Source organism: Erinaceus europaeus, unplaced genomic scaffold (genome assembly GCF_950295315.1).
Source record: "Erinaceus europaeus unplaced genomic scaffold, mEriEur2.1 scaffold_725, whole genome shotgun sequence".
NCBI lineage: Eukaryota > Metazoa > Chordata > Mammalia > Eulipotyphla > Erinaceidae > Erinaceus > Erinaceus europaeus.
Window position 1 is genome coordinate 34,479 of NW_026647847.1, and position 24,300 is coordinate 58,778.

A 24,300-nucleotide genomic window follows, 5' to 3' on the forward strand; every position below is an offset into this window, starting at 1 on the left:
TAAGTACAGTTGTTGACACATGGGTGTCAACATCTCACCGTGATAGGTATCTGCCAAACAGCAACACCCCCAGTCTCAGCCCCTGCACCATCTTGTTCCAGGACCTGAAAGCCTCACCCTCCCCTTCCCCAGAGTCCTTTACTTTGGAGCAATACACCAAACCCAGGCCAAGTTCTGTGTGTTTCCACTTTCAGTTCTTGTTTCTTAAGTTCTTCCCAGGAACTGAGTTCATTCTTATATTCATCCTTCTGTTTCTGACTTAGCTCATTTAACATGATTCCTTCAAGCTCCATCCAAGATGGGCTGAAAATGGTGAAGTCACCATTTTTTATAGCTGAGTAGTATTCCATTGTGTATATAGACCACAACTTGCTCAGCCACTCATCTGTTGTTGGACACCTGGGTTGCTTCCAGGTTTTGGCTGTTACAAATTGTGCTGCTGAGAACACAGGTGCACACACATCTTTTTGGATGGGTGTGTTGGGTTCCTTAGAATCTATCCCCAGGAGAGGAATTGCAGGGTCATAGGGCAGGTCCACTTCTAGCCTTGTGAGAGTTCTCCAGACTGTTCTCCACAGAGGTTGGGCCCATTGACATTCCCACCAGCAGTGCAGGAGGCTCCTTTGACCCCACACCCTCTCCAGCATTTGCTGCTGTTCCCTTTTTTGATGTGTGACATCCTCACAGGAGTAAAGTGGTATCTCACTGTTGTCTGTATTTGCATTTCTCTGACAGTCAGAGACGTGGAGCATAGAAGCCCGGAGTCTTCATGTGAACACCTAGTGCGCAGCTCACCCAAGGCCGTAAGGCTGACAGGTGGATGCTGTCAGAGAGAGAGAACAGTCCCCTTTCTCTCCCCTCCATCACGCGAGGCTACAGCAAGCTGCCGTCTGTGCTGGGGAAGCGAGAGAACAGCCCCCTTTCTCTCCCTCCATCACGTGAGGCTACAGCAAGCTGCAGTCTGTGCTGGGGAAGCCCCACAGCCCCCTTTCTCTCCCTCCATCACGCGAGGCTACAGCAGGCTGCGTCTGTGCCGGGGAAGCCCCACAGCCCACAGTGCCTGGTGTTTCCTTCTCCCAACCGCAGCCCAAGGAGCCGCTCACTCGCCGTGTGTGCACAACGAGTCTGGGAGCTGGCTCCCGGGCATGGCGTGACTTCTTTCCATTCCCCAGAAAATCAGCCAGCAGGTTGCCCTGGAGGAAGAAAGGAGAGAAAGACCCAGTGCATTTGAAACAATTCCAAATAAGAGATACTTTTTAATCCTTCCAGGCAAATTCTACCTGAATGTTTACTGAGGTGTTGTCCTAGCCCCTAAGGCAATATTTGGATAGCATTTCCCTTAATGCTCTGCAGATAATGTGTTCAGCAGCTGAAATAAATAAATAAAATAAAATAACCTGCTTGAACTGTTTCAGATGTGTTGCCCCACTCCCCTCCTGTCTTTGTTCTAGGGCAAACACACCCCAGTCTGCAAATGGAAGCTTCTTCCTCTGTGCAGCCTGTGGGTGCTGGTAGGGGCTTCTCCAGCTCAGAGCAGCCACTGTGGCAGGGCAGGGCAATCGCTGAAGACACAGGAGGCCCCTGTCCCAGAGGGCACATTTTTGGGGGGAGTCTGAGATTCAGAATATGAAGAGAGATCACATAATCATCCTTTAATATATATATATGTATATTATTTTTATCTTATTGGATAGGGACAAAGTGAGAAATGGAGAGGAGAGGGGAGAAAGAGAGACACCTGCAGACCTGTCTCACTGCTCATGAAGCTTCCCCTGCACCCACCCCTGTAGGTGGGGACTGGGGACTTGAACCTAGGTCCTTGTGCAGGGTCACATGTGTGCGTAATCAGATGCAGCACCACCAGGCCCCCCAAAAGATCTGTCTTAGTGCATGAATCCAGAAGCTACATCGAGTGACAGGGAGAATGATATTGCGGACAATTTGTCCCATTTGAGATTATGCCTCAATAGGCCCTTAGAAATTAATTCATCAATTCTGCTTCCAGGGTAAGCACGGGGGCTTGGTGCCAGCACTATGAATCTACTGCTTCTGGTGGCCATTTTTCCTTCTTCTTTTTTTTTTCTTTCTATTTTATTTTTACTGGACAGGACAGAGAGGAATTGAGAGGGAAGGGGAAATTGAAAGTGAAAGGGAGGAGAGACACTTGCAGTTCTACTTGGCCACTCATGAAGTGTCCCCCAGCATCTGGGGACCTGGGGTTTGGACCCAGATCCTTGAGCATTGTACCATGCACGCTCACCCAGGTGTGCCGCCATCTGGCCCCAAGCTTATGTTCTGTATTGCATCTTAGGGCTGAGAACTGGAGAGACTTCACAGGGGGAGCACAGCAGACTTACCTGTCTCCGGCCTGATAGACCAAATATTTAATATCTGGTTCCATTGAGCCAGAAATGAACCATACTCTGGTCTTTCATTCTTTTTTCTTTCTTTCTTCCTTTCTTGCCTACAGGGTTATTGATGGGACTCAGTGTCTACACCATGAATCTACTGCTCCTGCTGACCATCTTTTTTCCCATTATTATTGTTGTTGCTGTTGTTGTTGGATAGGACAGAGAGAAATTGAGAGAGGAGAGGAAGAGAGAGACGGGGAGAGAAAGACAGACACCTGCAGACCTGCTTCACCGCTTGCAAAGAGACCCCCCACAGGTGGGGAACCAGGGGCTCAAACCGGGGTCCTTATGCTGCTAGTCCTTGTGCTTCGCACTATGTGCTCTTAACCTGCTGCACCACCACCTGGCCCCTGTTCTCTCTCTCTTCTCCTCTACCTCTGTCTCCTCCTTCTCTTTCTCCTTTGCCATCTTCTCCTCCTTCTCTTCCTCTTTGACATCTGATGACCCTCAAATGTTTGGTGGGCCTGCTCACATTCAGATAATTGTGCCCCCCTACCCCCATCGCACCTTTCTGAGAGAGCCCAGAGGACTGGCGGATGGCGCCTGCCATGTTCTGCAGCTGCTCACAGGCCCCTCGCTGCTCATTCAGGGGAAGAATGAAGAGATGATTGTGGGGAGCTTTGTGGTGATGGGGCTGGGTGCCCAGTGGACTCACACTGACTCCTTGATGTGCATGCCCTCTCCTTGGCTCGCAGCCCCGCCACAGAGCCCACACCTGCAGGTCTGCTTGCTACCTGCCTGCAGCTGGAGCCGAAATGCTCCTCCGGCCTCAAACAGAGGCAGAGAAAACATTGGGAGAGCTGTGATTGGAAACACTCTTCCCCAACACCAAAAGGTACTTAAAAAAAAAATTTTTTTTTTAACAGAGCAGTGCTCAGTTCTGGCTAATGGTGGTACATGGAATTGACCTGGGACCTGAGGCACTGCATACATAGCCTGTATGCAGACGCTCACACCTCATGTCTGTAGAGCAGAACCTACCAGAATGTTGACTACCCAGAGCTGTGCTGGTTCCGTGACACTGTGCTGATGAGAAGGTGAACACGGCACTCCTAGCCAGCCCTCCCGGCCAGAAGCCACCTTTCTGATCGGACCTCACAGTCCTATGCATGCAGTTTGTATCTCGCTATCTTGTGATTTTTTTAATGGATCCAGGGCTTTGTTCTGGGTCACTTTTTCTTGTTTTACATTAGTGATTTAATATGAATTTACACAATTGTGAGATAACAGGTCTGATTCCCCACTATTCCCACCACCAGAGTTCTGTGTCCCCATTCCCTCCATTACAAACTGGACTGTTCACACAGGGTCACAGAGATGGGTGACTGATTTCTGTAACTATCTGAATCTATGTTGGTCATTTTTCCCCCTATGGTCCTGCCTTCTCTTCCTTTCTAAGTTCTACTTCCAAATGTCTTTCCTTTTTTCCTTTACTCTCTCCTGTTCCTGATGGAGTTGGAGCTCGGAGCCCTCTGGTCATCTTCCCCCTGAGATTTCTCCCCCTTTTAGGAGTATGGACCCAAATTCTTTATGGGGAGCAGAAGGTGGGAGTTCTGGCTTCTGTCGTTGCTTCTCCACTGGACATGGGTGTTGGCAGGTGGATCCACACCCCCAGCCTGTGTCTGTCTGTCCCTAGTGGGGCAGGGCTCTGGGGAGGGGAGGTTCCAGGACACATGGGTGAGGGCATCTGTCTGGGTCACTTTTACAGTTAGACAGAGACAGAGATAGAGTGAGGCAGGGAAAGGGTTACCTGTCACCTCACCAAGGCTTCTGCTGTTGGCATGGTGCCCTCCCTGGATCTTGTGTGTGTCAGTGTAGATCTCTCTTTCTCTTTCTGACCTGCAGTGCAGCCTTGTGACCGTCAAAAGCGAGTTGGATGGGAACACAGCACTTGGCATAACTGAAGCCAGGGAGGCAGTGGGAGAAGCAGCCGGGATCCCAAGCGCAGCCATCAGGTTCAAGCCCACACTGAACCTGTGCACTGGCGAGCTCTCACCAGGACACTCCTTCACTTTCCCTCATGGGGGAGACTGGACCCAGGCGTGTCTTCACTGGGCCTTGCCCAGCCAGGACAGGGACAGTTCTCGGAAACAGGCAGGCATTCCTGGAGCCAGCCAGAGTCATGGGAATGTGTCAGTGTTCTCCCTGCAAAATAAATATCAAACCTTTCATTTTGAAATGGTTATTATTAGTATTTTTTTTTTTACTTTGGAAATATATGTAGGTTTGCAATTTTCTTGCAAAATACTGAGAAAGCCCTGATGACTGAACACACACACACACACACACACACACAGGTGCACACACGCACACTCACACACGCACACTCACACACACGCGCACACGCACACACACACACACACACGCACACACATGCACACGCACACACTCACACGCACACGGCCTCTGCCAATGTCAGATAGAAGTTGTTCACGTTTTTCAGATGAGATGAGGCGGCAGCACCGAGTGTACCGACATCTATGGCATTGAAGGGCATGTTTCAGGGGGCCTTCAGGGGGTGGGCCTGCCTGCAGGGGTGTAGAGGGGTGGGGCTGAGGCCCTGGCCAGGGCTCAGAGTGTGGCCAGGAATCAGGCCCGGCCCAGGAAGCTGAGAAGCATGGCCCGGTGTCTCCTCCCTCCCTAGCCAGCATTCTTTTGTCTCTCCAGCCTGCTCCTGGTTTTATTATCAGTTCTGTTCATGTCTTCTGAAGCCGTCAGGAAGAGAGACCAAGGGGGCTGGGAGAATCTAGTCTTGCATCTATCTGTCTCTCCTCTTTTTCTTCTTTTTCTATTAAAAACATAGTCTGCACAGTTGCTCTGCCTTTGGATCTGAGCCCCTCCGCCCGTTCTTTAGTACTTCTTAATTGTTGTGGTATTTTGTTGTTCCCTGGACGTGCGCACAGAGGGAAAGGTCAGCTGTCAGAAGAAGGACTGTCTGCCACTGATAAGGCTTCTGGAGATCCGCATTAGAGTCACTGAGAGGCAGGCCCTCCCCAGAGGCAAAGTCTTCACTGCTGCAGGGAGGGAGAGATTAACATTGGAGGAGCAGAGACAGGAAGGCTCAGTAGGTATGTGGCCAGGCCACTGGAGCCTGGACAGAGCCCTGGGTAGCAGAAGCACGTCTCTGGGGGGGGGTCAGTGTCCCCTGGGACAGTGCTGGTGACTCTGGGGCATGGCTGTGAGTATCTGACTATTTGTAGACTCACAGGCAGGAGCCTTTACAGAAAGGTCCCAAGTGGGGACCAGTCGCGCGGCATTCTGGCGTTCACACTTCTGAAGCTTTTCCTCTAGTGACTTCATTCATGCATTCACCCTCTTGCTGTTCTGCACTTGACCTAATGTGAAAACAAGAAAGTGACTTTACTGGACTGCAGACACCGGTCTATGGGAGGCTTATCAAAAATTTAAAAATAGGAAAAGGTATGTGTCCTGAAGTCTCTCCTCCTCAGAGCCCTTGGGGGTGTGGACCCACCTGCCCACACCCATGAGCAGCTGAGAAGCAACGGTAGTGGCCAGAGTCACCACCTTCTGCTCCCTAAAAATAATTTTGGTCCAGAGGCTGGGTTTTAGCGCACCTAGTTGTGTGCGATGTTACAATGTGCAAGGATCTGGGTTCGAGCCCTCAGTCCCAGCCACCACCCAGCACCTTAAACATATATATTTTTAAAACTTTCATTTCAGATGACACATGCACACATGGATGTGCTACCTCTCTTTTAAAATTTATTTTTTATTTGTTTTTGCCTCCAGTGTTATTGCTGGGGCTTTGTGCCGGCACTACCAATCCACTGCTCCTGGAGGCTATCATTTTTTTTTCTTTTTCTTATTTTTATTGCTAGGACAGCGAAATTGAGAAAGGAGGGGGAGGCAGAGAGGGGAGAGACAGAGAGACACTTGCAGCCCTGCTTCATGGGGTGTGGGGGCTTGAACCCCAGATCCTTACATAGCATCTTGCAGTTAGTACCAGGCGTGCTTAACTGGGGACCCTACTGCCTGGCCCCTTTTTAATAATATTTATTTATTTATTTATTTTTAGTATTTTTATTTTACTTTAATGAGAAAGATACAAAGAGAGGCAGAGGAAGAAAAAAAGAGAAACCAGAACCCTGCTCAGCTCTGGCTGATGGTGCTGGGGCTTGAACCTGGGACCTCAGAGGCTCAGCAGTGAGAGTCATCTGCTGAACCATTAAGCTATCTCTGCAGCCCGAAGCTTCAGGTTTTTTTTTTAAATTTCTTTATTGGGGAATTAATGTTTTACATTCGACAGTAAATACAATAGTTTGCACATGCATAACATTTCCCAGTTTTCCATATAACAGTACAACCCCCACTAGGTCCTCTGAATCCTTCTTGGATCTGTATTCTCCCCACCACCCACCCCAGAGTCTTTTACTTTGGTGCAATACGCCAATTCCAGTTCAGGTTCGACTTGTGTTATCTTTTCTCATCTTGTTTTTCAACTTCTGCCTTAGAGTGAGATCATCCCATATTCATCCTTCTGTTTCTGACTTACTTCACTCAACATGATTTTTTCAAGGTCTATCCAAGATCGGCTGAAAATGGTGAAGTCACCATTTTTTACAGCTGAGTAGTATTCCATTGTGTATATAGACCACAACTTGCTCAGCCACTCATCTGTTGTTGGACACCTGGGTTGCTTCCAGGTTTTGGCTATTACAAATTGTGCTGCTAAGAACATATGTGCACACAGATCTTTTTGGATGGCTGTGTTGGGTTCCTTAGGATATATCCCCAGGAGGGGAATTGCAGGGTCATAGGGCAGGTCCATTTCTAGCCTTCTGAGAGTTCTCCAGACTGCTCTCCACAGAGGTTGGACACAGCTTCAGTTTTTATCAGTGTCAGCTGTCATCTCCTTACTGCCAAAATTTTCACTCTTGGGAGAAAAGTAAAAGAAAGCATACACTTAGCTGTAACTGCGCTGCACTGGGTCTTAATCACCCCGGCTCTCCCTCTCAGTCCTGAAAGCACAAAGAGTAGATGCAGAATCTTAACAAACGGAGTTTTCTTTGTATCATAAAAAGCCTTATTGATCTTGTCAGGGGCTTCGACTCTAGGGCCTCTTAACAAGGGGATCCGTCTAGACTTGCAGGCAAAGGCAGAATCATTCTGCCAGCAGCAGGGGGCAGGCGAGGGGGTGGGCCCAGACCCAGGCTGCTCAGTAGGGGGTTGTCTTAAAGAATGAGGGTGGCTTTGTTCAGCTGTGAGAGGCAAAAGCCTGGGCCACCAGTGGCAGATAGACTTGCCACATTCTCTGGACTCTGGTGCTGTCTGACCCTGCTTGCTGTGGAGTCACCACCTAGTGACACCTTCCTTTACATCCCTTTGCCTGGGGAGGGGAGCCAGGCCGCACAGGTGTGGACCTGTGGGTCTCCAGATGCCCTGGGAAGGCAGGGAGAGAACAGCTCAGCTGTCAGCTCAAACCTGCACATTTCCACGGGACATCTTCTGGGGCATGTGGAGACTGTAAACGTGTAGAGGTTGCTGTCCAGGGCCATACTGGTTTTTTTTTTTTATAAGTTTTTAAAATATTTATTTTCCCTTTTGTTGCCCTTGTTGTTTAACGTTGTTGTTATTGCTGGAGAGGACAGAGAGAAATGGAGAGAGGAGAGAGAGAGGAAGACAGAGAGGGGGAGAGAAAGACAGATACCTGCAGACCTGCTTCACCGCCTGTGAGCAACTCCTCTTCTGCAGGTGGGGATCCAGGGGCTTGAACCAGGATCCTTACGCCGGTCCTTGCGCTTTGCGCCACCTGCGCTTAACCCGCTGCGCCACCGCCCAACTCCCGTCTGGGTCATACTGTAATGGGATAGAACTCCCCCACAGAAACCCCACTACTCCACACGTAGTCAGGTGGTTGAGTATGGATTTTATTTAAGCCGACTCAGCTGGGGCACAGCCCAGGGAAGACTCACACAGGAGCTGCTGGGGGCCTGAGCGCCTAGGCGCAGTCACAAGCACCTTTCATACTGTTTGCAGCACAAGGCGGCATTGGCTACAGACACTATTTTGCAGTTTCCAGGACATGCGTTGTTTACCTGAAATCTAATGATGGAGGGTGGGCTTTAGCTTGCACATCTTGGCACAAAAACACCTTGTTTTCCCAGAACCAAATGTCCCGCCTTACCCAAAGTGGTGAGGCTTACAGAAGTGGAAAGTCAGCACCATTCCTACTCTGGGTCTGGTGAATGTTTAACCTTCTACTGTTCTGGGGCCTGACTACCATCGGGTTGGTCTCTGAACTGTGCTAGCAATTTCTTGATGATGCCTGTACCCGTTTTTCCTTTGATCAGACTTACCTGCACCCATTTTTAACTTGGTTCTGCCTGTATCCATTTTTAACCCTCACAATATGGTTGAGGAGATGATGTCTGTGCATGATATACCCCCCCCCCCAAAAAAAAAATCATTCAAGCTTTATTGGATGGTCAGGAGTTTACTTAGAATGATCTGCAGACATTCTTCAGACACAAAGAGTGTTTGTGCAGGGACTTCCTTCCCTGGCAGAATGTGAGCTCAAGCCTCTATCAGCACAGGACCATCATGGGGGGCACAGAGGGAAGGGAGTTTCTTGGGGGGTAGCCTAGTGCTATGATGTCTTTCCTTCTCTCTCTCTCTCCCAGTGAATAAAAAATGAAAATACCAGCATTGGGAGGCCATCCAGTGGGGACATCACACATACTCAGGGGTATGAGTCCATCTGGATTCATTTACATGCCACGCACCTCACTACAGACCCTATTGTTTACTGAGGAGACCGAGAAACTCTTAGTGCATTGTCATTTTGAATATATATATATATGGAGAGAGAGAGAGAGAGAGAGAGAGAGGGAGGGAGAGAGTCAGTCTTGGGCTGGGCAGTTGCACACTGGGTTAAGTGCACGTAGTATAAAGCACAAGGACTGGCACAAGTATCCTGGTTTGAGCCCCCGGCTCCCCACCTGCAGGGGAGTTGTTTCACAAGCAGTGAAGTAGGTCTGCAGGTGTCTGTCTTTTTCTCTCCCTCTCTATCTCCCCCTCCTCTTTCCATTTCTGTCCTATCCAATACAAAATGGAAAAAAAATGGCCTCCAGGAGCAGTGGATTCGTAGTGCTGGCACTGAGCCCCAGTGATAACCCCAGGTGAAAACAAACAAACAAAAACTTAGTCGTGCTTGAATCCTGGTCTGTTTTCATTTCTTCTTCTTTCTCACCCCAAAGTAACTAGTGCCCATAATTGGTGGGTAGTTTGCCTCTCTTTTTCTATTCTAGTTACATACGGATTGAACTGTAATATGTAATTATTAGTGATCATTCTCTCTCTCTCACTCTGTGTGTGTGTGTGTGTGTGTGTGTAGAAATTACTAAGGCAAATTTTACTGCTCATCCATAGCAAATATTAATTGTTCTCTGAGCTGAGTGTAGAAAATGTTAGACGAGAAAAACACCTTTTAACTCTTTATCCTGTCCACAGATAATCTAAGTGAAGCCTGGCAGTCTCTAGTTCTTGTTCACTTATCTTAGGACGAGAATCAGCTGAATTCCTGAAATCTCTGTGAGCAGTTTCATGGCACATCGGCATCTATTCTCCGGATGTTCAAAGGCGGAAACTTTCGCCAACTAGTTAAATTAGATACAGACCTGCTGAGGCATGAGGGGATTTACGTCCTGAGATTTCTTCTGACACTGATTTCTCATGATGGTTCACTATGGAGGATTCCTGTTTTCATCTTGGGCAAGAGATGGCCTAGAATAGAATATTTTAAGGGGCCTGGCTACGGAGAACCAGTTAAGCACATGTATTACTAAGCGCAAGGGCCTAGCTTTGAGTCCCCACCACTCTCCAGGGGTCAGCTTCATGATTGAGTAAGTAGGTATGCAGGTGTGTTTCTTTCTCTCCTTCTTTGTCTCCCCTCTTGTCTTAATTTGCCTTTCTGCCCTATATAATACAAATTAAAAAGAAAAGAGAGAGAAAGAGAGAGAAAGAAAAAAACATGGCCCCTGGGAGCAGGGGATTCATAGTGCAGGCACTCAGCCCCAGCAATGAGCCTGGTGGCAATAAACAAAACAAAAGAAAAGAAGATTTTAAAAGTCTATATGGACTCAAAATACCATGATCATTGCTTCTTAATGTCTGTCTGACTTTCCCCAAATTCTTTGAATGACCAGAAGTTACATTCCTTCCTGACTGGTGTGTGTGTGTGAATAAGATGCCAATTTGGTTAGTTACTGAGGTAACTGGTCACTGTGAGCCTAAGAAATCACTTCACATGATCTGCCTCTTGCTCTGGAATAGTGTGGATATTTTTCAACATGATTCTTTTCTCTTATTTATTTTATTAGATAGTATGGAGAGAAATTGGGAAAGGGGAGGTAGAGGAGAGAGAGAGAGGGGAAGGGAGAGAGAGAGAGGGAGAGAGGGGGGAGAGGGAGAGAGAGAGAGAGACCTGCAAGTGATCCAGGAGGTGGCATGCTGTTGCATAAAGCTTTGCACTCTCAAGCACGAGGTCCCAAGTTCAGTCCCCGGTAGTGCATGTACCAGAGTGATGTCTGTTTTTTAAATTTTTTTCTCTCCTCCTATCTATCTAAATAAATAAAATCTTTCTACTTGGGAAGCCTTCTCCCTTTAGGTGGGGGGTGCCGTCTGGGGGCTGGTCCCTGTCTGTGTGCGCTCATATCATATGTAGGAAGGGGAAATTATGATATCTTTTTCATCTCTGCCCCTAATAAAATCCCATCCTCATTCAATTGATATAATACAGCCATACAATAAGGTAATTTAGAAGTCTTATATAATTGCCTTCTATAGTGAATTTCTGTGAAGAGCAAAAAAAGAAGTGAGTTTGAATGTATGTGATTATTCCTGATGGATTGGTTAAAAGAAAGAGAGGTTTGTGAATGGGTGTATTTTCTGTAATTCATTTCTATTCAAAAACTTCAAAACTTATAGGTGGGACTTAAGAAACAAGGACAGAAAGGTTCAAAGGGAAACTCGGACTGGGTGTGTTTTGTTTTACCAAAGCAAAGGATTCTGGGGAAGGAGGAAGGAAGTGGTGTAGGGCTTAGAGTCCTGGTGTATGCTGGTGGGAAGGGGCCTAGGTTGTCGGAGAGAGTGATTTTCAGACACTTAGAATGGGGAGATGAGATGCTTTACCCATGCAAACTGTGCTGTAGGGGCCAGACAGTGGAGTACTGGGTTACGTACACATAGTACTAAGCACAAGGATCCATGCAAAGATCCCACTTCCATCCCCCGGCTCTCCACCTGCAGGGGGTTCGCTTCACAAGAGAAGAAGCAGGTCAGCAGGTGTCTGTCTTTCTCTTTCCCTCTCTGTCTCCCCCTCCTCACTCAGTTTTTCTCTGTCCTGTCCAGTAAATTGGAAGAAATGGCTGCCAGGAGCAGTGGGTTCATAGTGCCGGCACTGGGCCCCAAAGATAATCCTGGAAGCAATATAAATAAACAAACAAACACATATGGTGCTATAAATCATTTATCCTTCAACACAGTGATTAAAAAACTAAAAAATTACCTGATGAAGATGAGTTAGGTTAAAATATTCACCTTTCTCATCACGCATATCCTGGTATAACTTCAAGAAATGCGTCTTTTGTAGACGGTGTGACTCAGAGCTGACTTTAACGTTGCTGATGTCGTGGGTGTATTTAGCTGCCTTTGACCTCACTTCGTCTCAGACGTGTCTGTCATCTTCCAATCAGAGGAGAGCAGCCCCCAGACTCACTCCATGAGGGGACAGCCATGACATTCTGAGTCAAATGAGGGAAGGGAATGAGAAGCAGTGTGGTGCAGGTGGGGACCGGGGGCTCGAACCTGGGTCCTCGTGCCCTGTAACATGTGTGCTCAGCCAGCTGCGCCACCACCCGGCCCCTGCTTAAGGCATTTTCCAGATTCCAGTGGGTCTCAGATCCCTCTAGGAAGAAGCAGAGCAGTTGTGGGATCACCAGCACTTTCTGCGTTAGTGTGCCAAGCTTCTGCCTTGGGTCCCAGGTTTCCTTTGTCCTCTTTAGAGCCCCTGGGTCCTGGCAGACAGCCACCAGTGAACTAGGCGGGATGTCAGCTGGGAGCGGAGAACTCAGCTTCCTCCTGGCAGCTGCAGGGTGGAAGGGCTGCAGAGTCGGTGGGTCAGAGAGCGGGGGTCAGGCCATCCCCGACTTTGGCAGAGAATGCCAGCTGCTCAGGCATCTCTGGGACTCTTTAGTTCCAGACGGGGCAGGCCAGGCTCAGTGGTCAAGACTCAGGTTGCCTGAAGGAGATGGATTCAAAGAATCCTGGGCAAGGCCCTGGGGAAGCTCCCTTCCTGGGGCACGGCAGGGTTCAGCTCTGAGCTGGAGGCTGCTCTTGGGCAGGGGCTCCTCTCTGGAGGGGTCAGCATTTCAACCAGCTTCTCCCCGAGGTGCTGACAGACACCTTTGCTCCGGTTCTCTGATGAACATGAAGAGTGTCATCTGCTCAACCTGATTCCCCCCACCCCCCTCAAACTGCTACTAAGGATTTTGGAACTGGGGCCAAGAGGCGGCGCACCTGGTTAGCGCTCACATTACAGGGCACGAGGACCTGGGTTCAAGCCCCCAGTCCCCACCTGCAGGGGGAAAGCTTCACAAGTGGTAAAGCAGGGCTGCAGGGGTCTCTCTGTCTCTCTCCCTGTTTTTGTCCCCCACTCTCCTCCATTTATCTCTGTCTCCAATAATAAATAAATATCCTTTTTTAAAAAAAGGATTTTGGAATTCAACCAACTCCACACCCATTCGTGCAGGCATCCTTATCTTTGGCCATGACGTAGTCTCTGCACACATTAAACTTCACACACCTGCAGAACGTCTGCAGCAGTGGCTGAGGCCTAGGGGCCGCTCCCCTTGACAGTCTGATTCCTGGGTAAGTGGTGGGCAGATGTCGTGGCAAAGACAAGGGGATGGGAAGCAGTCTTTGGGACTAACCGGAATGTCTGCTGGTGTATTAGCTGTGACCTAGCTAAAGTCCTCATCCACTCCCTCCCTCGGGCCCACTCATAGCATCAGAGCGGAGTCACCTCAGAGTGTTCAGCAAATACACATAATGATTAAAAAAGCAATTAGGATCATGCCAGAAGTTTCCAGTGATTGAAGCTCTGGACTTGCAGTATGGTGTCCCCAAGGTAAACATGAAATCTATATTTATTTATTTATTCATTGATTATTAATGAGAAAGATAGGAGGAGAGAGAAAGAGCCAGACATCACTCTGGTACTTGTGTTGCCAGGGATTGAACTTGGGACCTCACGCTTGAGAATCCAATGCTTTATCCACTGCGCCACCTCCTGGACCACAGTACGAAGTCTGTTTTTTAAATGGACTTATTTATCATCGGAGAGAGATAGAGAGAAACCGAGAGGGGAAGGGGGATAGAGAGGGAGAGAGATAGAGAGAGAGGGAGAGACATCTGCAGCCCTGTTTCACCATCTGTGAAGCTTTCCCCCTGCAGGTGGGGACTAGGGGCTTTGGACCCAGGTCCTTGCACACTACAGTGTGCGCTCCACCAGGTGCACCACCGCCTGGCCCCGTGAAGTCTACTTTTAAAGGAAAACACGTGACATAAAACAACTGAACACTGGCTTATGAATGGCTCTGGAATCTTCTTTTTTTTTAAAAAAAATCTCTCTATTATTGTTTATTATTGGATAGGGATAGAAATAAATTGAGAGGGGTGAGGGAGATAGAGAGGGAGAGAGACAGAGAGACACCTGCATTGCTCCTTCACCACTCCTAAAGCTTTTCCCCTGCAGGTGGGGACCAGGGGCTTGAACCCGGGTCCTTGTGCACTGTGATGTGTGCACTCAGCCACGTGGGAGGAAGATGCAGCGTTTTTTCCATCTGATTCCTTTCAGAGCTAACGCTGTGTCTTCCTGCCTTCATTTTTACCTCTGCTTCCTGACCCGTAAGCCTGGCTCTCAGGTATCCAGACTTGGCTTCCTCTGGTTTGATTTCTTGCTTGCCAGTGTCTCAGCCTCTAAGTCCTGGAAGTTGATTTCTAGGAAGCTTTCATTTCCATCCCTTCCTCTGGAACTTTATCAGTGGGTACCCTCAGGAAAAGTAGTTTCCATGTGTTTTCTTCTTTGAACAAGGGACTGTGACTTCATTCTCTCTCCCTCCCAGCTCAATCCCCATCCAACTTACTGGCTTGCATGAGTTCTTAGAAAGACAAATCAGACCTTTGAGCCCTCTTAGTAAAATTATGTCATAGGCCTTCACAGCTTTCAGATAAATCTCTCTCTTATTTCAGTACCTGGGTTGGGCTATTAGACACAAGCCCAATTAAATCTCCTTAACACTTTTTAGATTTCATAGTAAAAAATATTTAACTGTGGTCCGGGAGGTGGTGCAATGGATAAAGCTTTAGACTCTCAAGCATGAGGTCCTGAGTTCAATCCCTGGCAACATGTGTAACCAGAGTGATGTCTGGCTCTTTCTCTCTCCACCTACGTTTCTCATTCATAAATACATAAAATCTTTACAAAAATATTTAACTGAATGTTTTAATGCCTAAATTCTCAGAGAAATAGTTACTTCTATATAAATCACTGGCTGGGTGTCTTTGTGTGTGTGAGTATGTGTGCGGTGAATGGTAAGATAAAAGTGAGTTAATGTTTACTAATACTAGAGTACTTGGATTGATAACCTATTTGAGGGCTGGGAGGATAGCATGATGGGTATGCAAAAGTACTTTCATGTCTGAGGCAACAAAAAGCCTAGGTTCAATCCCTACCATCACCATAAGCCAGAGCTGAGCAGTGCTCTGGTAAAAAAAATAAATAAATAAATAAAGTAAATAAACTATTTGAAAGGTCAGCACATATCTTGAACAAACTGATTTAACATCACAAGCCATGATGCGCCTAGCATTTAATCAATTGGACATTTACAAAAACTGGGTTTGTTGTTATATAGCATTGAGCTCTGTTATGTTGTAGGAATGATGTTTTAATTTTGTACTGATGCTTGTAAACTTTGAGATGAAGTTAAAGGAATCTAAATGTGTCATTCACCTCTTGTCAAAGGGCAGCTTTATGCTAAGCTGTTGTCTACTGGGTTCCCTAACCCCCTGGGGCTATTCTCTACCTGTTTAGGCCATACACATTTGCAACCTCCTTCTCAGGGTAAACAGCCAGTAGAGAGAACAGACTGGGGAAATACTTTGTTTCTGGTGGGAGGTTTGGAAAATCCACTGGACTGAGAAATGTATGTCTGCCTGCAGGGGGGATGTTTCAGAAGCAGTGAAGCAGGTCTGCAGGTGTCTCTCTGTCTCTCTCCCTCTCTGTCTCCCCTCCTCTCTCAATGTCTCTCTGTCCTGTCTAGATTGCACTCTCTCCCCTTTTCCTTCGCACTAGAGGGGTTCAACCTCTCGGTTAGAACCCCAGTCACATCCCCATGGGCTCGGGACTCTAGCCTAGAAACCAGAGCCATCTGGGTTTATTAATGGGTGCCAAGCAGACCCAGGCTTTTCAGGGCAATTGACTTTTAGTTACTGATCAATAAAAGGTGCCTAGAGCCAAAGAACCCTGTGTCAGAACAGTTACTTGGCTGTTTTAAATCCTTTCTTCTGCAAGCGTTTAAAAGTCATCACTGAGGCCAAAGCAATGGAAGCCTCTCTAGGCCATCTGGGCATGAAATTCCCCTTATACGATTCTTTAAGAAAACTGGGGGCAGGGGGGTGACTCACATGTGTCACAGTGCATGTGCACTGTGACACATGCACTCAGGGGAGTGCATGTGTCACAGTGCACAAGGACCTAGGTTTGAGCCCCTGGCCCCCACCTGCAGGGGGAGAAGCTTCACGAGTGACAAAGCAGGGCTACAGGTGTCTCTGTCTCTCTCCCTCTGTATCTACCCCACCCTCTCAATTTCTGGCTGTCTTTGTTCAATAAATAAAGATAATTTTAAATGACCCTGGTGTGGGCACAAGGTGCTCCTCTACCGTCCAGTTGTCCATCTGACCCTGTGTGGGCACAAGGTGCTCCTCTACCGTCCAGTTGTCCATCTGACCCTGGTGTGGGCACAAGGTGCTCCTCTACCGTCCAGTTGTCCATCTGACCCTGGTGTGGGCACAAGGTGCTCCTCTACCGTCCAGTTGTCCATCTGACCCTGGTGTGGGCACAAGGTGCTCCTCTACCGTCCAGTTGTCCATCTGACCCTGGTGTGGGCACAAGGTGCTCCTCTACCGTCCAGTTGTCCATCTGACCCTGGTGTGGGCACAAGGTGCTCCTCTACCGTCCAGTTGTCCATCTGACCCTGGTGTGGGCACAAGGTGCTCCTCTACCGTCCAGTTGTCCATCTGACCCTGGTGTGGGCACAAGGTGCTCCTCTACCGTCCAGTTGTCCATCTGACCCTGTGTGGGCACAAGGTGCTCCTCTACCGTCCAGTTGTCCATCTGACCCTGGTGTGGGCACAAGGTGCTCCTCTACCGTCCAGTTGTCCATCTGACCCTGGTGTGGGCACAAGGTGCTCCTCTACCGTCCAGTTGTCCATCTGACCCTGGTGTGGGCACAAGGTGCTCCTCTACCGTCCAGTTGTCCATCTGACCCTGGTGTGGGCACAAGGTGCTCCTCTACCGTCCAGTTGTCCATCTGACCCTGGTGTGGGCACAAGGTGCTCCTCTACCGTCCAGTTGTCCATCTGACCCTGGTGTGGGCACAAGGTGCTCCTCTACCGTCCAGTTGTCCATCTGACCCTGGTGTGGGCACAAGGTGCTCCTCTACCGTCCAGTTGTCCATCTGACCCTGGTGTGGGCACAAGGTGCTCCTCTACCGTCCAGTTGTCCATCTGACCCTGGTGTGGGCACAAGGTGCTCCTCTACCGTCCAGTTGTCCATCTGACCCTGGTGTGGGCACAAGGTGCTCCTCTACCATCCAGTTGTCCATCTGACCCTGGTGTGGGCACAAGGTGCTCCTCTACCGTCCAGTTGTCCATCTGACCCTGGTGTGGGCACAAGGTGCTCCTCTACCGTCCAGTTGTCCATCTGACCCTGGTGTGGGCACAAGGTGCTCCTCTACCGTCCAGTTGTCCATCTGACCCTGGTGTGGGCACAAGGTGCTCCCCCGCCCCTGTGCGATTCTTCCTGGTGTTAAGGAGACAGGAGCCTTGTGAAGGAGTGGGAGGCAGTGTGGGAGGGTCTCTGCCCCTGACAGCCTACTCTCTGATGTCCTCACAGATGCCACTCGTGCTAGTCCAGGGCTGACTCTCTGCTCTTTCTCTCTCCTTGGCTTCCAGCACGAGAGGAGAACGTGGCCACTTTCAGAGGCTCCGAATATCTGTGCTACGACCTGTCTCAGAACCCCATCCAGAGCAGCAGTGACGAGATCACGCTCTCCTTCAAGACCTGGCAGCGCAACGGGCTCATCCTGCACACGGGCAAGTCTGCCGACTACGTCAACCTGGCCCTGAAGGACGGCGCCGTCTCCTTGGTCATCAACCTGGGCTCTGGGGCCTTCGAGGCCATCGTGGAGCCGGTGAACGGGAAGTTCAATGACAACGCCTGGCACGACGTCAAAGTGACGCGTAACCTCCGCCAGGTAATGGCCGAGGGGCAGAGAGGGCCTGGGGCCCACCCTAGGCAGTCGGGGAGGCAGCCCATGAAGCAGGTGATGTTTGGTGAGGTGGGGCGGGGCTGCAGAGACAAACTCTCTCACAGCCTTTGCAAGTTCACCAGGGAAAGGAGGCCAAACATGCTTCTCCCCTGACTCCAATTCTCCATTTCCACTTGCTACTTAAGAAGGGGGGACGGGGGAGCCAGTTTGTAGAGATAATAACATTTCAAAGTCCTGCCTTTGCTTTTAATTTTGCTTCCCTTTTTAAAATCATTTCCCTAATTACATTTGAATCTTGTTGTGTTATTGTTACATCCACTTAGGGAGAGTGCTTTATTTCTGTGTTCTGGTATGGTAGACTTGTCTCCTTCTTTGAATGAGATTTTTTTTTTCTTTTTAATTAAGTTAGGCGTCATCACAGTGCCATCGTCCAGAAAAGAAAAAGAAGCTTTCCCTTTTTTTCTCCTTCTTTTAATTGACCACCTCTTGTCCACTTTATATATTTTTGTGGTTGTTGCGTTGGCCTCTAGCGATAGACTGAAATAGCCAGGAGCTTCCTGAATTTCTCCGTTTCTCTGTTCCTGGCACTGTGGGCCTGCTCTGATGCCCCCATCTCTACCCACCTCGGCTGACTGGGAGCCCTGGGTAGCGGAAGAAGCCACAGAAAACCAGTCAACTTTGGAGCAGCCGTCCCTGGATCTCTGCGTGCTTGGGAACTCCCATCGCTGGCAGATTCTAAGCCATTCACTCTGCCAGGTGACAACACTCACAGGAAGTCCTAGTCAAGCAAAGTTATTTCCAGCCCCTTCCTAGTAACATTAACAGTACGGCAGTACTGAGAATCCAACAGCACTTTCTGTACAAGTCAAGGTGGACTTTTTTTTTTCTTTCTTTCCCCCGAGTTCTCTTACTAAATTGGTCTTAAACTCACTTGGACAGCTCTTAATCCTTCACTAATTAGCAGCCATTACATTCATTTTCAGACAGTGCCAGTCATATTTTTGTCTGCGATATGATCAAGTTCATGCCTTATGAAGGACACATGGCAGCATGAAAATCAGTGGGGGCTTCCAGGTGTCTATTTGCTACTCGTAGCCTTTTGATACACGACCACTAGTAACAGCAGTTGTTCATATCGCTGATAAGTAAATGGTGCCGACTGGGGTGTTTGGAATACTCTCACATTTCGAAACACTCAGAGCATCTAGTTTACACATGATCACACCAAGGAAGCCAGTTGTGTTCCATGTTGTAGCCTATCTGTGGCAATTTGGCCAAAGAAAAAGGACTCAGGGACCGTAGCTCTCTTAGGAAGCTTGGACTGGACCTTTCTGTATCTCTGATCTAACTCTTTCTTCCCAGGCCTAAGTGCGGTGTGGTGCATCTGTAATTCCCCATCTGTATTGACTGAAAAGAGACCCTTTTTGTAATCTCCTAAAGAGAAGCCAGGTTAAGTTGCCAGGGCTCACTGTATCTGAGTGGAGGGCTTAGACGGGAACATGAAATTTTAGAACGTTTTTGCTACTGTATTGTTGTCGCCATTTCTGACTGGCAGGTGGTAACACCTTTAGGCGTTAGTCAGCAAAGAGGAGGCTGATCGTGGACTGGGGAGCAGAATCAGGTCACGGCCCTCCACAGCCACTCTGTTCTTGAACTCTCTGGGCTCACATGCCTCCTTGTCATTCTAGAATGATTCCATCTTTCCAGAGAGAAGCTCATTTTTATTTCTTCTAAACACATTTCTCCCCTAAACATGGGCCCTGGGTGAAACCCTTTAGCCTGAGAGTGACTCAAGCAAATTGTAATTCCAATGCAGCGGACAGTGCTGTAGTCAGAGCCAGCAGAGAGAATAAGAACCCAGGAGGGTTTCTTTTCCAAGTTCTAAGTCTCAGCTCCTCTCGGTGCCCTTGGAGAAGCCACTCGACCTTTCTGCACCGCTGTTTCCATTTGTGAAATGGTGCTTACAATCCTCTCAACTACGTGTCGGGGCTGAATATGCAAAGCACCTTATGTTCCAGGAGGATTATGAGCTCATCTGTGGTCTGGGTGCTGGGTTCACTGTGACATGCACGTGATTTACACACCGCGTGTTCCTCGTCCAAGGTGAAAGTGACTGCTTGTCGCCCAGGACGCTGTTGAGTAGAGCTCAAGGTCCGGACAAGGCTGCAGAGCCACTAGGGCATTGGGGACATTTCTGGACATATTACAGAGAACCCATTCTTAAAACTGGACCTCACGGAAACCATGACTACATTTTGCATCTGTTACATATATGTTCTCTTTTGACCAGAACGGGGTTCTCTCTAGTTAGTGGTGGTGTCAGAGGTTGAACCTGGGACTTCCATCTGCCAGTCCAGGGTGCTACCACTGAATACCTCCCATGTCCCCAAGTTTGACATCTGAATGTAGTGGTTTCAAAGAGAATTTCAAAGAAGAATCAGAGTTGACTTTGCAAATGCAATCATTGTAGTGCTTACTCATCTCAGATAATTCTTTTGCTCACTTAAATGACAGTGTCTGAAGTATTTGAGTAGAATCCATGTGGAGGAGTAAGGAACCCTTGTCTGTCTATTTCAATTAAACTGTAAATAACTTCATTCATATTTGATAACAGAAGAGGGGTAGTCTCTCCTACCTCGAGGGAAAGGTTCAGTGGCTCTGCTCAGGTGGCAAAAACTCACCAGAGAAACATTTATGAATAGAGTAGGCAGAACCTTTCCTTTTTCTTCCTTTGCATTACTCTCATCGGGGGTCTACCTTTGAGTCAAGGTTGAGGCCAGGCACTTCACTGAGGGCTGTGATTCAGCGAAAGGCCAAGGTGCTTTTTCCGACCAAAATTAGGACTAGCACCCAAGGTAGTGAGGTTTTTGTGTGGGATTTTTGTTTGTTTTGTGGATCCAGTGGCCTGGTTGGGGTCAAGGTTATATGTGGCTATATCACAACGTGCCACTTTTGTCAGACTTCAGACATCCAACTGAGGTTCCCTTCCTCCTGGTCTTGAAAGCTTCCAACTTTAGGTGTGTTGGCTATTAAGCATGTGCCCACAGGAAAGGAGAATGCTAATTGCAGGACTTCTCCAATCTTGTTTCACCTGCCAGTCTCCTCTGTTCTCCTCTCCAGCGATAGCTCCCATGCTGGTGAAAGTGTTGTCAGAGGGGAATGTGAGGTGCTTCCTCACAAAGTGACATCAGGGCTTTGGAGTGAGTAAAGTAGACTCCAGACTCTTTGATCTACTGGAACCTCACCATTGCTCTAAACACAAAAGAGAGCAAAGAGGAGAGTGCCTTCCCCTTCCCATGTCTCCCGAGTCTGCGGACATCAGCGGGATCTGGAGTCTGTGAAAGCTAGAGAGAGCGCCACAGAGGAGCCTTCTTACATCAGCGGTGGCCTCCACGTGCTTTTTTATTCTCTTTCCGTGTATGCTTTTATTTTTGTTCATTTTATTTTTTTGCATTTTAGGAGAAAGTCAGATGGCACATGCACACAATCAGACAGATATGAAAGAATAGCATTCCCAACATGTGGGTTTTTTGACTCTGTGGGTTTATCAAAGTGTGGAATGATGAAATGTGTGGTGGGGTGGGGGGGTCTTGTCTTTGGGAAAGGTGGGATGTGCTCTAGGGTGGGAGGGGGAACAGACGAGCCCCTGCGGAAGAGCCCCTGAGCAGTAAGTATGATGGCCCCTCCAACAGGGGGGTGAGCTCCCTTCCCAGAGGCCTCTGGGAGCTGTGGGTGTGCACACGTCAAGGTGGGCTGCAGCCACTCCCCCGGCCCCGCCCATAGAGTCCTGGTCTCATTGTCTCCCTCACTCTTTCTTTGTGTCGGGTGCCTTTCTGTTGAAAAACTAACACAAGATCATTCATGCAATGTGTCATTTTTACTAACCGGCTAATGTACTAACACCCTAACGACTCATCTTTGTTCTCAGTTTTTTTAAGTAACAATCGTTCTGTTCACAAGTTTTAATTTCCTTTCTTCCCCCCTTTCTGCAAAGCACTCAGGCATCGGACACGCTATGGTAAACAAACTGCATTGTCTGGTAGATATCATTCTTATTGTCTCTTTTTTTGGGTTTGCCGTGTGTTGTCCCCCTTTTCCTGCCCAGACCCCTCTTTTATCCACTTTAGACTCATTTCTTCTTCTTCTTTTTTTTAAATGATTAAATGCAAACTTTTTTTTTTTTTTTTTTTTTTTTTTTTTAGTAGAAAGGGACACAGCTGCCCTGGAATCATTTGAAAGAGTTTGTTGGGACTGATTTTCTGTTCTCCAGTTTGTTTTACTTTTTTTCTGAGACATATGTATATATATAAACACACACACATATATATATATATATATAATTTTTTCTTTAAGTCAAGTCTCTCCACTTAAGCTAATTTTTTTTTGCTTTTGTTTCTTATTTTGCCATCTTCCCGGGTAGCCTAGACATGGCAGAGATGTCTATGAGGAAAAGGAATACTTCTCTTCTGTGTTCCTGCCTCTTTTGTTCCTCCTCCTTATTTCTCCTTCTCCCCACTCCTCAATCCTTTTTCTTTTCTTTTCTTTTTTTTCTAATCTCCCCCTCCTTTTTTCTCTTTGTTTGTGTGTGTGGCCAGGGCTGCCACAGGTGAGCTGGGGAAGCGAGTACTCTGATTCCTATAACCATCTCTTCCGTCCTCCCACGTTGCTCCCCTCGGGGATAGAGGGAACACCACCGTTTTGTCCTTACAAACTCTGCATGGCATGTCCCTGTCTCCTGGACCTCCCTCCTATTGGCATCAGAATCTGTCCCTCCCCTTTCTCCTCACCACTAACAACCTCCAGCCACTAACCCACGTCCGCGTCCCTCTTTCCTTTCTATTCGCCCCCACTCTTCTTCTTTCTCTTCTCATCTTCATATACTTGGGAGTTGGGTTTGGACTTTTTCTTTTCTTTTCTTTTCTTTCCAGAAAGGGAGATGTTAGGCAGGAGAAAGACTACCTTTGTGTTTTGAGCCTTTTCCCCACTGGCATAATACTTTAAAGTTTGTCCAGTGCATGGAAGTGTGAAGAGGATTTTTTTTCTTTTTGTCCTTTCTCCATTCCCTCCACCCAACCACTTTTCTTTTGCTGCCCCTCTTGGGTCCAGATACTTTCTGCATGGGCGTGCCTGCCAGTGTGTGGGGTGTGCATGCAGTGAGGCCTCCTCTTGTCTCTCCTCTTCTCCTCTCCGGGTGCTGTGTGTCTGAGTGCTATTCGTTCCCTGTGGGCATTATTCTAATTCTAGTTTCATTATTATTTTGGTTACTAAGACCTCATCATTCATGACTTTCTCTGAGTCTCTCCTTTTTGCTTTGGATCATTTCTTCGACCGGTGGTGGTGGTGGTGGTGGTGGTGAAGGGGAGGGTGGGACTGGTGTTCCAGGGGTACTCACAGCATGTATTGTCAACCATCCATCACAATTGACACCTCCCCTCACCCCTCCCTGAATGCATGTCTGTCAGTATGATGTGAGCCCACAAAGAAACAGGGAAAATAAAGGCAGAAGAAAAAGAAAAGAAAACAAATCCAGCCCAAACCCAAGACCAGCCCCTACCAGGTTCCATCGTCAAATGTCTCTTTCACTGTCTCGCATTCAGTTTTACCCATCAGCTAAGACAAAGTGATGTCATCTGAGGATAGTTCCATTTTCTAGCCTGACTGAGCTACGAGCTGTAGATAAAGTGTCTTGGTCTATACCAGTGCAACCAACTCTCCCCGGACTCTGCAGGGGACTGATGAAGGTTCTGTCCACAGGGAAGACAGACACAGACCAGAAAATGGAACTTGGCTGCACAAAGCCAGACCAAATCAAATTAGAGAGACTGTCTCACCCAGATCTTAACCAGAGTGGTGCTACAGGTAGGGGAAGCCAGCAACTCTTGACAGGACTGTAAGGTCATTGTTGGGATTTCTTTCTTGTCCCCATGTCCCTCAACCAGGTGACAATCTCTGTGGATGGCATCCTCACAACAACGGGCTACACTCAGGAGGACTACACCATGCTGGGCTCCGATGACTTCTTCTACGTGGGAGGAAGCCCCAGTACCGCTGACTTACCTGGCTCACCTGTCAGTAACAACTTCATGGGCTGCCTGAAAGAGGTAACACTTTCATGCTCCACTTCCTGTACGGACTCTGTCTGAGAAAATCGTATTATTGCCTGGTCTGCTTTCTTATGTGTCCTGTGCGGTCACGGTCACAGATTGTAGCAGAGAAGAGTTTGCGTTTAGAAGTAGAGGTCCTAGGTTTGGGTTCTAGTAGAAGCCGACAGCCAGACCTGGGTTGACCATAGAAAGGCTCTGTGGCTTTGTTTCTTT

At 48.1% G+C, this 24,300-nt stretch overlaps 1 protein-coding gene across 1 annotated transcript; it reads left to right on the forward strand.

Moving 5' to 3' along the window:
• Positions 1 to 17,666: 17,666 nt before the first annotated feature.
• On the forward strand, positions 17,667 to 24,084 carry LOC132536499 (neurexin-3-like; the record flags this gene model as incomplete). Its single annotated transcript, XM_060184449.1, has 2 exons — positions 17,667 to 17,968; positions 23,923 to 24,084. Coding segments are annotated over 2 exons (464 nt in total), but the record flags the coding sequence as incomplete, so codon positions are not given.
• Between the last annotated feature and the right edge of the window lie 216 nt (positions 24,085 to 24,300).